The sequence below is a fragment of the Ipomoea nil genome, unplaced genomic scaffold, assembly GCF_001879475.1.
Source record: "Ipomoea nil cultivar Tokyo-kokei standard unplaced genomic scaffold, Asagao_1.1 scaffold1770, whole genome shotgun sequence".
NCBI classification, from domain to species: domain Eukaryota; kingdom Viridiplantae; phylum Streptophyta; class Magnoliopsida; order Solanales; family Convolvulaceae; genus Ipomoea; species Ipomoea nil.
This window is the reverse complement of record NW_017618198.1, coordinates 1,635,978-1,650,573: the sequence shown is the minus strand read 5'-3', so window position 1 is coordinate 1,650,573 and position 14,596 is coordinate 1,635,978. Positions and strand designations below refer to the sequence as shown.

At 33.1% G+C, this 14,596-nt stretch overlaps 2 protein-coding genes and 1 long non-coding RNA gene across 4 annotated transcripts in view; 2 read left to right on the top strand and 1 right to left on the bottom strand.

The window, feature by feature from the left end:
- The window catches only part of LOC109192329 (brefeldin A-inhibited guanine nucleotide-exchange protein 5), a 16,819-nt gene extending 16,170 nt beyond the window's left edge, over positions 1-649 (top strand). Inside the window, exon 33 of the mRNA XM_019342911.1 lies at positions 9-649. Coding sequence (XP_019198456.1) covers positions 9-71 — 63 coding nt within the window. The 3' untranslated portion in view covers positions 72-649. The remainder of the gene's footprint in view (positions 1-8) is intronic.
- The window catches only part of LOC109192342, a 20,635-nt gene extending 7,009 nt beyond the window's left edge, over positions 1-13,626 (bottom strand). Inside the window, exons 1-2 of the long non-coding RNA XR_002056080.1 lie at positions 13,550-13,626; positions 10,392-10,404 (exon numbers count right to left, since the gene is read on the bottom strand). This is a non-coding gene — a long non-coding RNA (uncharacterized LOC109192342). The remainder of the gene's footprint in view (positions 1-10,391; positions 10,405-13,549) is intronic.
- On the top strand, positions 11,186-14,596 carry LOC109192334 (pectinesterase/pectinesterase inhibitor PPE8B-like). 2 transcript variants are annotated; one of them, XM_019342925.1, is made up of 4 exons: positions 11,186-11,666; positions 11,706-12,028; positions 12,486-13,103; positions 13,599-14,596. In XM_019342925.1, the coding sequence occupies exons 2-4, from the start codon at positions 11,713-11,715 to the stop codon at positions 14,297-14,299; spliced, it is 1,635 nt and encodes a 544-aa protein (XP_019198470.1). In that variant the 5' UTR covers positions 11,186-11,666; positions 11,706-11,712; the 3' UTR covers positions 14,300-14,596. The 2 variants fall into 2 exon arrangements, with proteins under 2 accessions (XP_019198470.1, XP_019198471.1); XM_019342926.1 differs by having other exon boundaries at positions 11,186-12,028; positions 13,599-14,299; positions 14,336-14,596.

Genomic DNA, 14,596 nt, shown 5'->3' with positions numbered 1-14,596 from the left:
ATCTTCAGATGGATGTACGTGGAGCTCTTTCCGATCTATTCATTAACCAGTTGAATGGGCTGTTAAAGTAACAATTTTCATGCCATAATGTGGGGGGAAGTACAAGAAGCTGTTAAAGAGGTTTCCAAACCAGAATGTGAGGAATACATCGTAAAGTCCTTACACCGGATCATCCTCATTCCTCAATCCCTTGTGAAGCAACTCTGCATTTTTGAATTTCTTTTACCATAAATTTTTGCTTTGATAAACTTTTCAACATCTCTCCACCACCGACTGGTACACCTCTGTAGTCTGTAGCAAGTGGAAATTGGATTCATCTTTTGGCTGAGCACACGTTCTATAGACTCTGTGGCCTGTTTGGTATCCAGGTGTGGGATAGAGTGCAGTAAACCCGCGCCAACCCAGAGGGTGAATCAAACCTATCAATTTTTGTGTTAGTTTGATTATAATTCTCGTTTAGGGTAGTTTTGCTCATGTGTATGCTAAGGGCAAAATACTTGTTATAGAACTACAAGAAGTGGCTTTGAAGTTGAATGTATGATTCTTGCCGGCAGTAGTAAATTGAGATGTAATTTCCCATCAACAACCAAACTAAATGAACAAACTCAATTTTCATTAAGAAACTAAACCTGCAAATGAATGTCATACATACAATATGAAGGGTATTTGTCGTTTTGCTATAATCGATTATTGTACATTTGTACCCAACGATGGGTCAAATTTAAGTGCTAGACGTGCCAATGGGTCAAATAGAAACTTGCTATTAGCTCTAAATTTAGATTCATGTTTACCTTTAAAAGGTGCATTTTTAATATATCTTTTTTAAACAAACCTTTTCGAATGATGATGAAGTCGAGAAAAATAGATTAGGGAATTAATATTACGGAGTACTTACAGCATTCACAATAGAAAATAATTTGGGGAGAATGTCAGAGAAATAAAATGGGGAAGAATTGGTCTGCAAAGTTGAGAAGAATGGCAGAAAAGAAAGAAAGAAAAAAAAAAAGGAGCATGGGTTGAACGCGCACAGCCTGACCATACTTTATATATATATATATATATATATATATATATATATATATATATATATATATATTAAAATAAAAAATCAGTTTTGTTTTTTTTTTCTTCCTCTTCCCACATCCTCTTTTCTAATCACTCTTATGGTCCGTTTGGTTCACGAAATAGGCTGGGAATGGCATAGCATTCCCACTAACAGACCTATTCTTCTGTTTAGTAACAATGTGTATTATTAGGAATAATGTTCCTAGTAATAGCCTATTACCTCAGATGAGGTAATAGCTATTACCAGGACCCCCCTGGTATTAACTTATTCCTGAGTCCTCAGGAATAGAATATTTTTTTTTTTCAATTTTAACCTTATCTTTCTCGCCGTTCTCTCCCTACGTATCATTCTACCCTTCCCCGATTCCTTCGTCATCATCGATTCCTTCATCATCAACATCAAGCAATTTTTTCAGCCACATTAAATTAAAGCATCATCAACATCAAAATCAATCAAATCTTTCTGCCACATCAAATTAAAACATCAATGGTAAATTTTCAGAATTTTATTTTTTACCAATTAAATATTTAATTATATATATATATATATATATATATATATATATATATATATATATATATACACACACACACACTGTTGCGGTGCGGAGGGTTCCGCAACCGCAGCAGTTTTGTTTAATGTTTATTTATTTATTTATTTTTTTAATTAGTTTGGTTTATTATATCATTAATGTAATTATCACAAAATTTATATAGAATGACAAAAGACTCTAGGTCCAAAGTGAGGAATTCCGTTAGCAGTCATCGACTCAAAGAGTCAGCTTAATTAGTTTGATTCTATAATGATAGACTTGGTGGGAGTACTAGATAATGATATGTTCATCTAATAATTTACCCATCTAATTAATTTCAATCAAAGTTTATTTAGTTAAGATTAAGGTTGACACACAGATAATCTTTAACATAGAAATGGGTGAAAATGAAAGAAAAGATTGAATTTTTTTTATCTTGAATTGAATTGTAATACTTAGTTAGGAATTGTAATATTTACTCAGGAATTGAAAATGGATGGGTCCTTAACTTAGTTTTTTATAATAATAATAATAATAATAGTTTTTGTACAAGGGTTTTTATGTCTTTTAAACATATATTCTATTCCTATTCCTTAACCAACCAAACATTGAAATACAGTTCCCAATGTCTATTCCTTTAGCGAACCAAACAACAGAATACAATTCATATTCTATTCCTTACCTATTCTATTCCCTATGGAATAACATTCCTATTCCCTCCAAATTCATTCCATGAATCAAAAGGCCCGTTACATTATTCCTCAAATCTCCCAACTGATACCGGATGCTCTTAATTTGTTGTCTTCTGCAGGGGTCAGCGTAGCCCACTATACCTGGTCTAATAAGAGTTTATGATACGGACTTGAGCTTAAGCTCCCACTAGCCCCTAGTGCTGGGCCAAACTCAATAAATCAACAAATTTATTTTATTTTTTTAAAAAAAATTATTTTTTCGGTTCAGTCTTAAAAATAAAAACTAGAAGTATTTAATATGGGGGTCGGAAAATATAGAGTTGGTCAAATAACACTATCATATGGCCAAATTGAAGGAAACAGAAGGAATAATGAACAGCATTGATCCTTATGGATTAGGGCGGATTTAGGGGTGGTAGGGCAAACTAAGATAATTGATTGGGGAGGGAGGATGAGAAGATACATAGTCTCATAAATTAAAGTCACAAGTCATCACACCCATGGTTTATGAGGTTGGTCCTACTCCTAGGTGCATTTACTAATTAAAAATCAAAATTAATTAAAACCACACTTAAATACACACAACCCCCGACGACCCGTATTTATTACTTGCAAATTGCAATTTGCGATAATGAAAGATACTAAAACGCGTTTTCTCGCTATCTAGATTCTAGCTAGCTAGCTGTATCTATTTTACTTTTAGTGCTTCTTAGTAATGTGTCGGAAAGAAAAAATATATAAATGTTCTTGTCATGAACATTGTTTTCATTGTTTAATGTTTATAGTTTAACGCTGGCGGATTATGGGTGGAATAGAGTAGATAGTTTTATTGATTTCTTAAGCTTAGCTTTTAAGACTTTAGAATTTAGATTATCTTAAAGATGGGAGAAGGATCAAATAATAATATTTCTTTTTGTAAAAAGTATGACGGATAGGTTTCGTGCAAAGTTATTAAGTGCATTTTATGATATGTAATAGTGCAATTGAAGAATGAAGACAATAAATTTTAATTTGTAGCTTTATCCGGTGCACTTTTAGAGTTCGCATTTTTGTGTGTGTGTAAATTTTTACGAATTATTGATGCACTTCAATTTATAGTTTTACTTTTTACACTTTTGCGTTTACACTTTTTACAGGGAAACTTATATTGTTTTTACTTGAGCTCCTTATACTTATAAATATTATAACTTATTTTAAACTATAAATAAGCTTTTAGTTCTATTCACTAAATGAATACTGATTTAAAATAAGCTCCTAGAACATTATAAAACAAGAAATAAGTTAAAAGCTTTTAATTATGTTTTCTTAAAATTTGGGCAAGAATGATATACTTTTGTTTTGGGTGATGAGAAAACTCATAATCATTACTTGAAAGTGTGCAAGGATAAACTTTGTTTTTGTATAATAAGTTGCAAATCATATATGAAGAGTAAATTAAACCATACTAGAAAGACTATATAGAATATGTTCGTTTAAGGGGAACTTACAACTTTTGTACAAAAATTATACTTCACACCCCGTTATTGATTTCGTGCAAATATGTACTTTTTTTTTGGCTCATACATTTTTTTCCGACAATAAAGATGTAGCTCCGGAATTACGCATCGATACTAGAGTGATTAGAGGGATTTTGCAATAGTAATTCCCATCAATTTTGAAAGAATAAACAGATTTAGTTTTGACTTTCATGATTGCTAGTAGTGTATTATTCATTAATTTATTGTAAAAGAAATCTTCTCAATTATCTTTAACTTTAATATCTATCTTTTTTAGAAAAATAAAAAAAAACAGAGTTTTTTTTTTTTTTTTTTTTGTCATATCAATTAAGGTTTTTTTTAAAAAAAAAAAAAACAAAAAGGTGATATATAAGACCATATGTATTCTTGCTTTTAAAAGTGAATCCACATGTCATATTTTTACAATTACAATTCTTTTTTATTTTTTCTATATTCTTACAATTTCATCTACCTTTCAAAACAAAAAATTTAAGTATTTAAAAAAATATTAAGCCCCACTTTACCTTTTGACAAGGTAAAGCTTAGGAAAATACTATATATACTCCCACTTCTTACTTCAAACTCTTAATCCTTCTTACAAATTTTTGATGTAAACACTTTTCCTAGAACCACATGATGAAAATATCATATCATTATTTGTCATGAGTAAAAGTGAGGGAGTAGAATTTAAGAGTACATCTAGTAAAACTCTGAAGCACGAGACTAGTTGTCAACAAGTACAATTCTTTCAAGACAAGTGACATTCAATTTAAAAAAAAAAAAAAAAAAATTAAAGTGACAATGTCAAATCATATTGCAATCTCATCATCAATCCCATTGTTGAGATGCAGATGGCCTAACAAAAATGCTCATATTTTACAAGAGTAAGGCTTACTTCATGCATCGTTCTGCTAAAAAAAATGTTCATATTTCTATTTTAGACAAAATATTATAGTAAATATAGATTTTTTGATATGTTAGATGAGAATAATATGACAAAATATCAACTCTGATCATAAAACGATGTAAGAAATTAAACCTGAGAAACTTTTAAGATTGATGATTAAGATGCATTGTATAACATTACTAGCTTGTAAGTGTCATATTCCCATATATTAATTAAAATATTGGCAGGGTAGAAAGACGTGGTTGTAATATCATATCATATGAATAATGTGAGCAAAAAAGGAGAGATTTGGAACATGGATTTGTCTTGAGGTGTTAAAATGCTTGATTTTGTGTGGTCCTTGTCACTTGCCCAAAATATATGCACAAGGGCAATAATGGACATTTATTTTTGAAGAAGTCAATACTCAACACATATATGTTTAAGTTTGAAATGGAAACAAAGTGGCTCGCATATCAATTCTCATACCCGCCCTGCAAGCCTCCAAGTACTACTGTTAGGCTATTAAGAAATTTAAATATTTAAAGAATTATAAATATATTTTTTTTATAATTTTCTTTAGATGATTAAATTGAATATTACAATATTAACGTTTGATTATTGAATAATAAAAATTAAATTAAATTACTCACAATATCGAAACTAAATAACCTTATCAGGTTTAATTTATTTGAACCTTATTTTTACCCATTAACAAATTACATATTTCTAGCCACGTTTTAGGTGGTTGAAAACCCCATCAAAAGGGTGTTGAGATCTTTCGAGCTTTAGTAAAAAATTTATTTTTATGACTACTTTTTTTTGTGTGGTCGCAAACTTTTTGACGGCTCATTAGAGATATGAAAATTTTTAAATTTGGCTAAAAAATTTAATTGGGAAAAATATATGTTCATTGTAATTTTTTAAAATTACAATTTCGTTTGGAATCAAATTCCGGTTAGACTTTACACGAAGGAACTCTCCTAACATATGTTATTCTTGGGAAACTAGCAAGAAAATAACATGTGAGTGATTATGTTGAGGTATTGTTTTCCACTACTGATTTGTGTTGAGTTTAAAGTGAATTTGTATATTCAAATACTCAAAATGAATAATTGGCAAATGAGAAATTAATTATTCAATTATATATACCTATAAAGTTGAAAAAATGGAAAATCTTTGTCACATTTCGAAAATAAATGTGGATTTATGATACTCCCATTCAACTTTATATATAATTATATGATCCATGCATAATTTTATATTGTAGAAATGATTGCATGCATGCATGGTATGTAGAGTGGAAAAGCGAATCTGGTAATCTGAGAAGAACATGGCGTAGATTCTTGACAGTGAAAAAGATGGTTCCCAAAAAGGAAAAGTAGCACTGTAGCAGTGTAGCACCCAATATTAGTGTTCTTTTTAACATAAACTTTGCTATTATTATTATTATTATTATTATTATTATTATTATTATTATTATTATTATTATTATTATTATTATAGGAGTGAGAAGGTAGATATCTTAAACAGGAAGTAAAGGCAATATATATATATATATATATATATATATATATATATATATATATATATATATATATACTGATTCAAATGAGGATAGAGCTTTCCGTGCGAATTCTATCATTAGATATGCATAAATGCACTACACAATATTTAAAAATGCACCATAATGAAATGCACAAATGCACCACACCTAAGGATTCATTTTCAAACACTTTGTGATGCGTTTATGTGTACTTAATGATGCATAATTGCACTACCACACGAAAAGCACTGTTTGCACGAGAACCTGACCCTATATATGTATATATACTCCGTAGTATAACTTACCAGAGACACGTACTGCTACCCGTATAGTGATTGATATATAATTATTGGAAAATCTACATGTACTCCTATTTTGTACTCTCAACTTGTATTCTCACACACAAAACTTTGATGTAGACACTTATCAAAATCTACTACATCAGAGAGTAAAATTTAGAGAATTAGATTAGGGAGTACATGTAGTAGAACTGTGCTCATAATTATCGCATATGAATAATTATATTGATTGTAATAAAAAAATTATGTAATCAATAACAAAAATAGCAAATGATTAAAAAAACATTAATACCCAATTACCCAATGTAAAAGAGATTAGAGATCATGAGGGGCCCTCTTAATAGTAGTTATCTTTATCTTTAGAATAAGGAAAAGAAGGACGTGGACATACCTCCGGCCACTGGCAATATCTGGCATGCACTACCAAGATCCCTCCGCGTTTGACATCATATATATACATATATATATATATATATATATATATATATATATATATATATATAAAGAGAGAGAGATCTTGCTTAACACGAATTATACATAAGAAAAATCATGTAAATATATTTGATTGTATTGAGTACCATTAACATGTGTGCTGACAAAACATAGTATACATGTAAAAATAAAAATTTACCAACATCTTCTTTGTCGAGTTATGATGAGGCCATGTGACCTCTGAGAGTTCATTTTATTGGGAAAGTCTTGGCTAAATCATTCAAGTGGGGTGTTGATCTTTATTGGTGAGGTGTTGGCCCAATAAGAATAAGAATAATGAAAATTTATTGGGCTAAGGAAAGAAGAAAGCCTAGGGCTAAACAATATATAAAAGGTGGTACCAGATGTATTAAAGACTTGCCGATGCCGTACATTTGTTAACCATCTTAAAAGGCCTTCTACACTATATAAGGCATCCTTATTCCATCTTAAGACATCATCCATTGGATCATAATAACCTCCATAGCTTGGTGCTTTATGGTCTTAGCCTCTAACCCATACACCAGGGTTTGTTGGGCCTAGTGCCTCAAATAATAATACTACTATTTCTAATCACGCGTTGTGTATTTACATACCTGATTTATAGTGGACTCAGTCCCAACAAATTCGCTACATGAAATCTTAGCTTTCTAATCACGCGTTCTGTACTTACATACCCGATTTATAATGAATCTAGTTCTAACAAGTTCGCTACATGAAGTCTTAGCTTTTTAATGTCACTTACTTCGTATTAGTGATTTGTAATTTGTAAAAAAGTCACTTACTTCGTATTAGTGATTTGTAATTTGTAAATATTACACAAAATTGAAGCATGTGCTCCATCTCAACTAAAAGCCTAAGCCGGTTAATCGTAGTCGCTTACGAGTGACGTTGAGATTCGAACCCATGACCTTTGGTCTGGCTCTGATACAAAATTGAAGCATATGCTCCATCTCAACTAAAAGCCTAAGCTAATAGTTAGATACACATTAATGTTGGATATATGCTCACAGATTCGCACTAAAAAAAACCTATGTAAATAACTTGCTTCTAAGCCACATATGGAAAGTTAAATATATGGCACGGACAATTTGGAAAAAAGCACCAAACTCGATAAATGGTTTATAAGGACTAAAGCGTATTAACAAAAGCCTTAAAGATTCCTGAGATAATGACACTGTTTATAAAGTAATATTACATGATTTTTAATTTTTTTTCTTCTCTTGTTTAGGTGGTTTAATTTGAATTAATGTACTAATTAACATTTGAGCTAATTCAAAAATTTAAAAATTGATCTTCTAACTTCAACTTAATTGCTTACCGACATCTCCAATTTACTAAGTTAGAGTGTCACAAATTTTATTTTATTTTTTATTCCAAAAAAATAAAAATTTGTCTCTTTTAAGAGCACACGAAGTACTTTTCTAACATTATTACTACTTCCTATGAATCATAGCTTTAGCGTCTTCGGCAGACTAGACGCGTCACCGACCCCTTACCGTTTTCTAATTAAATTAGACAATAACGACATAAAGATGTAGTCATTTTGAACCCTTTTTTTTTTCTTCATAATAAAGTTAAAATAAATTTGGAATGTATAATAAAGCCAATAACAACATAATAAAGATGTAGTCATTTTCCTTCTTAATTAAGCTGGCCTGGTATGAATAGAGATTAGTCTGAATATGATACGAGTTTAAGATGATAAATTATTGTGTGAACCATGATCCACAGTCTCCACACAGTTCTGTGTGGATCATAACAAAAAGTATATTTTTAATATACTGAAAGTACATTATTTGTGTACTGAATGTAAATTATACAATAAAATGTACACTCAGTACACAAATAATGTACATCCCCTAAATACAATATACATTTTTAATATACTAAAAACACATTATTTTTGTACTGAATGTACATTATTTTACAGTATACAAAATATGATCCACATAAGCTGTGTGGACCATGATCCACACAATAATGATTGGACTTAAAATGCACATTAAGACTGTGCAGGACACCTCGTGGTCTGAATAAAAAAAAAGTTTGGATTTTTTTTAATGATTTTTAATTCGTGTAAATTAAGTATGAGTCGGCAAATTATTTGGGCAATCGTTATATCCTACACCACGGCGTACATAGCACTGTGCGCCGCGCGCCTCCCAAAACGACGTCGTTTTGGGGTCGTGTTGGGAGGTGCGGTAGGAAGTTGCTGAGATTATGTGTATTCGTTCACAACGTTATGTGTATTCGTTCACAACGTTATGTGTATTGGTTCATATAGTTATGTGTATTTTTTATACAATTATGTACATTGTTTTTATACAATTATGTACATCCGAATCAGAAAATTTGTGTGTATTATGTTAAGAGTTGATGTGTATTATGTTAAAAGTTTATGTTTATTATGTATTATGTTAGATTATGTGTATTATCTTTTAAAAAGAGTATGTATATTTTGTTATAACATTATGTGTATTCATGTATAACATTATGTGTATTCAAGTATAACATTATGTACATTCTTGAACAGCGGGTTTTTTTTTTAAAGAAAAGCCTACTGCCATTCACTGGGGCGGGAAATTTCAAAAAAAAAAATAATTAAAACGACGTCGTTTTGCATCTGGGCGCATAGTGCAATGTACGCCGTGGTGTAGGATATTTTTTGAAAGTTACTGGCTCTATTACATTGTAGTATCTGTTCATATACTTTCTCAACCTACTGAAACACAAAGAACCAATAACGCCTCCACTGAGGCTCGAACTTATAATCTTCCAAATGGAAGTCCAACCCGGGTACCATTAGACCACATAGTCCTGGTCCGTGGTGTAGGATATAAATTGCCTTATTTGGGCGGTTATCCTTTATAAAATTTTATTTTGTTAATAATTTATATTAAATTTTTTGGTTATTTATAAAACTTAATTGTTTAACAAATAATATACTAATACTTCGAATAAAAAATTAAAATCACATGAGTAAAATTTCACGTGATTTGATTTTAATCTGTTTAATTGTAACTTGCTCATGCCATTTTAGAAGTGAATCAAAATTTAACTCGTCCAAATGGACCCTTTAATATAAAATGATGGTAATATATACATATAAATGTGAAGAATATAATCATTGATGTTGTGGGTGTGACTATGTTCAGGTTTCTCTAATTAATCTTTGCTTTTATGTTCTTCCATATATAAAGATAAAGACACCCTCATATATAAGAAATTAAACTTGCAATTTAATGACAAAATAATTAAGCCAAAAGTATAAAGTTAAGCGTTAAGGTGGTATTTAGTTAAAAAATGTTTTGAGGAACTTAACATTTTTTATATAATCTCACATAACTTAAGAACATGGAAGTAATGTGATCCCCAAAATGTTACCAAAAATAAATAAAACAAAAGTTTAAAATCTCATCACCATAATAATAAACATTTTTGCACGGGTTTAATTCACTAATTTAGTGTGAGGATTATACCTAAAGTAGATAAATCCTTTGTGCGCACCAACATTTGACATAGTCTGCTGATCCAAAATATTCTTCTCCCAAAAGGTTGAATCACCAATCCTAAGGGCTCTCATACCCTGGTTCGACAGAGCATTTGTGAGCATATAAATCACGGTGACTCAATACCTCAGTAGACACGATCAAATGCCCATTTGGGAGCATGTAAATCTTGGTGATTCAATATCTCAGCAAACAAAACCAAATATCGGTGCACACAAGGAATCTGTTCACTTTAGGCATAATCCCCACATTACCTAGGTTTGAATCTTGACCTCTTTTCCCAAATACTGTCTATGAACTACTAATCCTGTATACTGAGCCAAAATACTGTCTATGAACCAGTAATCATGTATACTGAGCCAAAATATTCTTGAGATTAGGTAAGATAACTTGAACTAAACGCCTCCCAAAGATTACATTACCAAAGAGAATGTTATACCACGCTCCTTTTTAGTTGTTCAGAATCAGAATGTCAAGTGATCAGATATGAAATTCCCCAGAATATAAAATTGGGAATACAATGTATGTATAACCTGAATCAAACGCAGACCTTTTTACTGAGTGTACTAAATTAAAGTGTTTTTGGATGTCAAAACAAGTGTGCGCCGACACTCATCCCTCTATGATCTATCCCCAGTACCTATGAACCAAAATCAATCCTCAGCTCTATATAAACATAAAACATGGAACATAGTCAGAAACACAGCAGAGACGATTTGTAAGGTTGTTTGTTAGATCAAATGAAGCTCACAGCATATATTAATTGCTAAATACAACTCGCACGTTCTTCCCTATCCTCTTTCTATCATTCTATCTCTCATCCATCAATCATCAATGCCCTCACCTGTCAGCCGACAACACCATTAAATGAAACCCCTCTCTTCCTCAGCTTCCATTACTGACTTACTGTGTGTGTATATATAAATAATATAATCATATATATATATATATATATACACACAGACATCCCCACCCTTCCCTCACTCCAAACTCACAATATTTTTTAATTTTAAAGAAAAAAAAAAGATTGGGTTTTTGAACTGCCCAGACCGTTATTTGGTCCCAAACTGTACTTGTTTTGTTCATCGTACTGTCTTGGTTTAATCTGTTGTTTCTTGTTAGTGTTACGTCGGAAAAAATTAATAATAATAGTTGAGTGGTCGTACGTATATCATAGTTGTTGCGGGAAATTAGGAGTGTGGGTTGTGTAAAATGGCGCCTTCGGGGACTACTGTTGTTGTCTTGTTGGTGGCAATTCTGTTGTGTTCGTTTGGGTCGGGGAGCTCCGGCGCCGGGGAGTTGGATTTCATCCCGTCGGAGTGCTTGAGGGTGCCGGCGACGGAGTTCGTGGGATCCGTCAAGTCCACCTTGGACGCCGTCAAGGATGTCGCTTCCGCCGTGGCCAAATTCGCCAATGTTTTCGGCGACTTCCGGCTTGCTACGGCGGTTTCCGATTGCCTTGATCTGCTGGACCTCTCCGCCGATGAACTTTCTTGGACTCTCGACGCTTCCCAGAATCCTAATATCGGTGCGTTGCTTTCACTACTCTTTCAGCTTCAACCTTCATTTTAGCAAATTAACTGTTTAATTACATATAAAATAATTTTCTCAAAACAGTTTTTTGTATTTTAACATTTTGGAACAATAAACTGTTACAAAATGTTAATTAGTTATACACTAATAATTGGCTGATAAGTTAGCTATGTAACTAAACAAAACCATATTTACTTGTCCTATTCACACATTTCAGCCTGACAGAATAGTGGAGAGGTAAATATGATCACTTAGCTGTCTATTAAGTGAGAAGATCAGTGTCTCAGCTATATACACAATCACGATATTGTGTATAACTCCTACACTGCGACTATCCAACTTATTATGTGTCATTGTTCATAATCTATCTCCAAAGTTTGTATACGTCATTTTCACTTTTTTTTTTTTTTTTTTAATATATGCATGAATCATAATTTTGATCAAATTTACAGGGAAAAAAGATAATAGCACCGGAAATCTGAGCGATGATTTAAGGACATGGTTAAGTGCTGCACTGATCAACCAAGATACATGCATTGAAGGCTTCGCCGGCACAAACGGTTTGGTCAAAAACTTGGTGGCCGGAGGCTTAAACCAGGTAACCTCCTTGATCGGCGACATCCTCGGCAAGGTCCGACCGGTCTCCGACGGCAAGACCAAACCAAAAAGCCCCATCAGTGGTGGCGGAAAGGGTAGCGGCGGTCATCATCCCGGGGGCGGCAGAAAGTTATTCAGTAATAATAATATTGATGATCAGTTAAAGTTTCCGGGTTGGCTGAAACCCAAAGACCGGAAACTTCTGCAGTCCGGCGGGGTGGCGGCGGATGCGGTGGTGGCGCTCGACGGCACGGGGAGTTACAGTAGCATAATGGACGCCGTTTCTGCGGCCCCGGAATTGAGTAGCAAACGCTTTGTTATATATGTGAAGAAGGGAGTTTACAGAGAGTATGTGGAAATCAGTAAGAAGAAATGGAATATAATGATGATCGGAGACGGCATGGATGTTACCGTTATTTCCGGTAACCGGAGCTTCATTGACGGTTGGACTACCTTCCGCTCTGCAACATTCGGTAACGTACCTGCTTTTATTTTATTTTTCTATTTTTCATTTTCTCAATTTTACTTTATGAAACTTTTTATTTTTCTACTTTTTTTAGTTTTCATTTTTTAAAATAAATACATTTTCTAATTTTAGTTTTTAAAGAATTAAAAATTCTTTCATACCCTTTGTCCCCTTTTATAATTTATAGTGTGTTTGAGTGACTGAGAGAAATCAATAATGATTATCTGATATTGTGCATTGAGTTTTCTGTAACTAAGGATTACAATAAGGTAAACTTAAACGGGTCACTATCACTTTAAATAAAGAAATTTACATCCTCTCATATGCTCTGTCGAGTCGGAGTGTGGGGCCTTAGGGTTGGGGATTCAACCTTTGAGAGAAAAATAAAGAAATTTAATAAACTCATTCTCGTTAGGATGGAACTTATAATTTTGTGATTATCAAGTCAACAACTTAACCAACTTGGCTGAGGTTACTCGTATGTATGTGTGTTTGTGTGCAGCCGTGAAAGGCCGAGGATTTATAGCACGAGACATTACGTTTGAGAACACGGCGGGGCCACAAAAGCACCAAGCGGTGGCATTCCGATCAGATTCCGATCTATCAGTGATATACAGGTGCGCTATGAGGGGTTACCAAGATACTCTCTACGCACACACCATGCGTCAATTCTACCGGGACTGCACAATCACCGGCACAATTGATTTCATCTTCGGCGACGGCACCGTAGTCTTCCAAAACTGTCAAATTCAGGCGAGGAAGGGCCTTCCCAACCAGAAGAATACCATCACGGCACAAGGCCGAAAAGAGTCAACCGAACCCACTGGCTTCTCCATCCAATTCTGCAACATAACCGGAGACCCAGACCTCATCGCCGCCGGAAACTCCACCGCCACCTACCTCGGACGACCGTGGAAGCTGTACTCACGAACCGTAATAATGCAATCGTTCTTGAGTAATGCCATAAAGCCACAAGGGTGGCTGGAATGGAACGGGAATTTTGCATTGAATACACTATACTACGGGGAGTACATGAACTATGGACCGGGGGCCGGGTTGGATAGCCGAGTCAACTGGCCGGGTTATCACGTTATAAACGACTCTACTCAGGCCGACGACTTCACGGTGGCACAATTTATTCTAGGCAATTCTTGGTTGCCGTCGACCGGTGTCAAATACACTGCTGGTTTGGGAACGGTTTAATATAATTTTGATTGTTGATTTGATTTTCACATATATGTTTGTATGTAGAAAGAGGGAAGGGGATTTTACTTAAGAGATTGATTTTTCTACACTATCAAATATGGCTTTGGATGTCACTCATCATCCACTTTTAGATGTTAATTGTAATTTGTTGCTATATAAAGGGTGATAAATTATATTGTTACTCAACGAACATGATATATCTTAAAGTGCATGTTCGTTGAAACATAAAAGAATAATTCATGTTGTAATGTTTACTGTTAAAGAAATAAAAGTTTTATCATTATTTTGTGAATT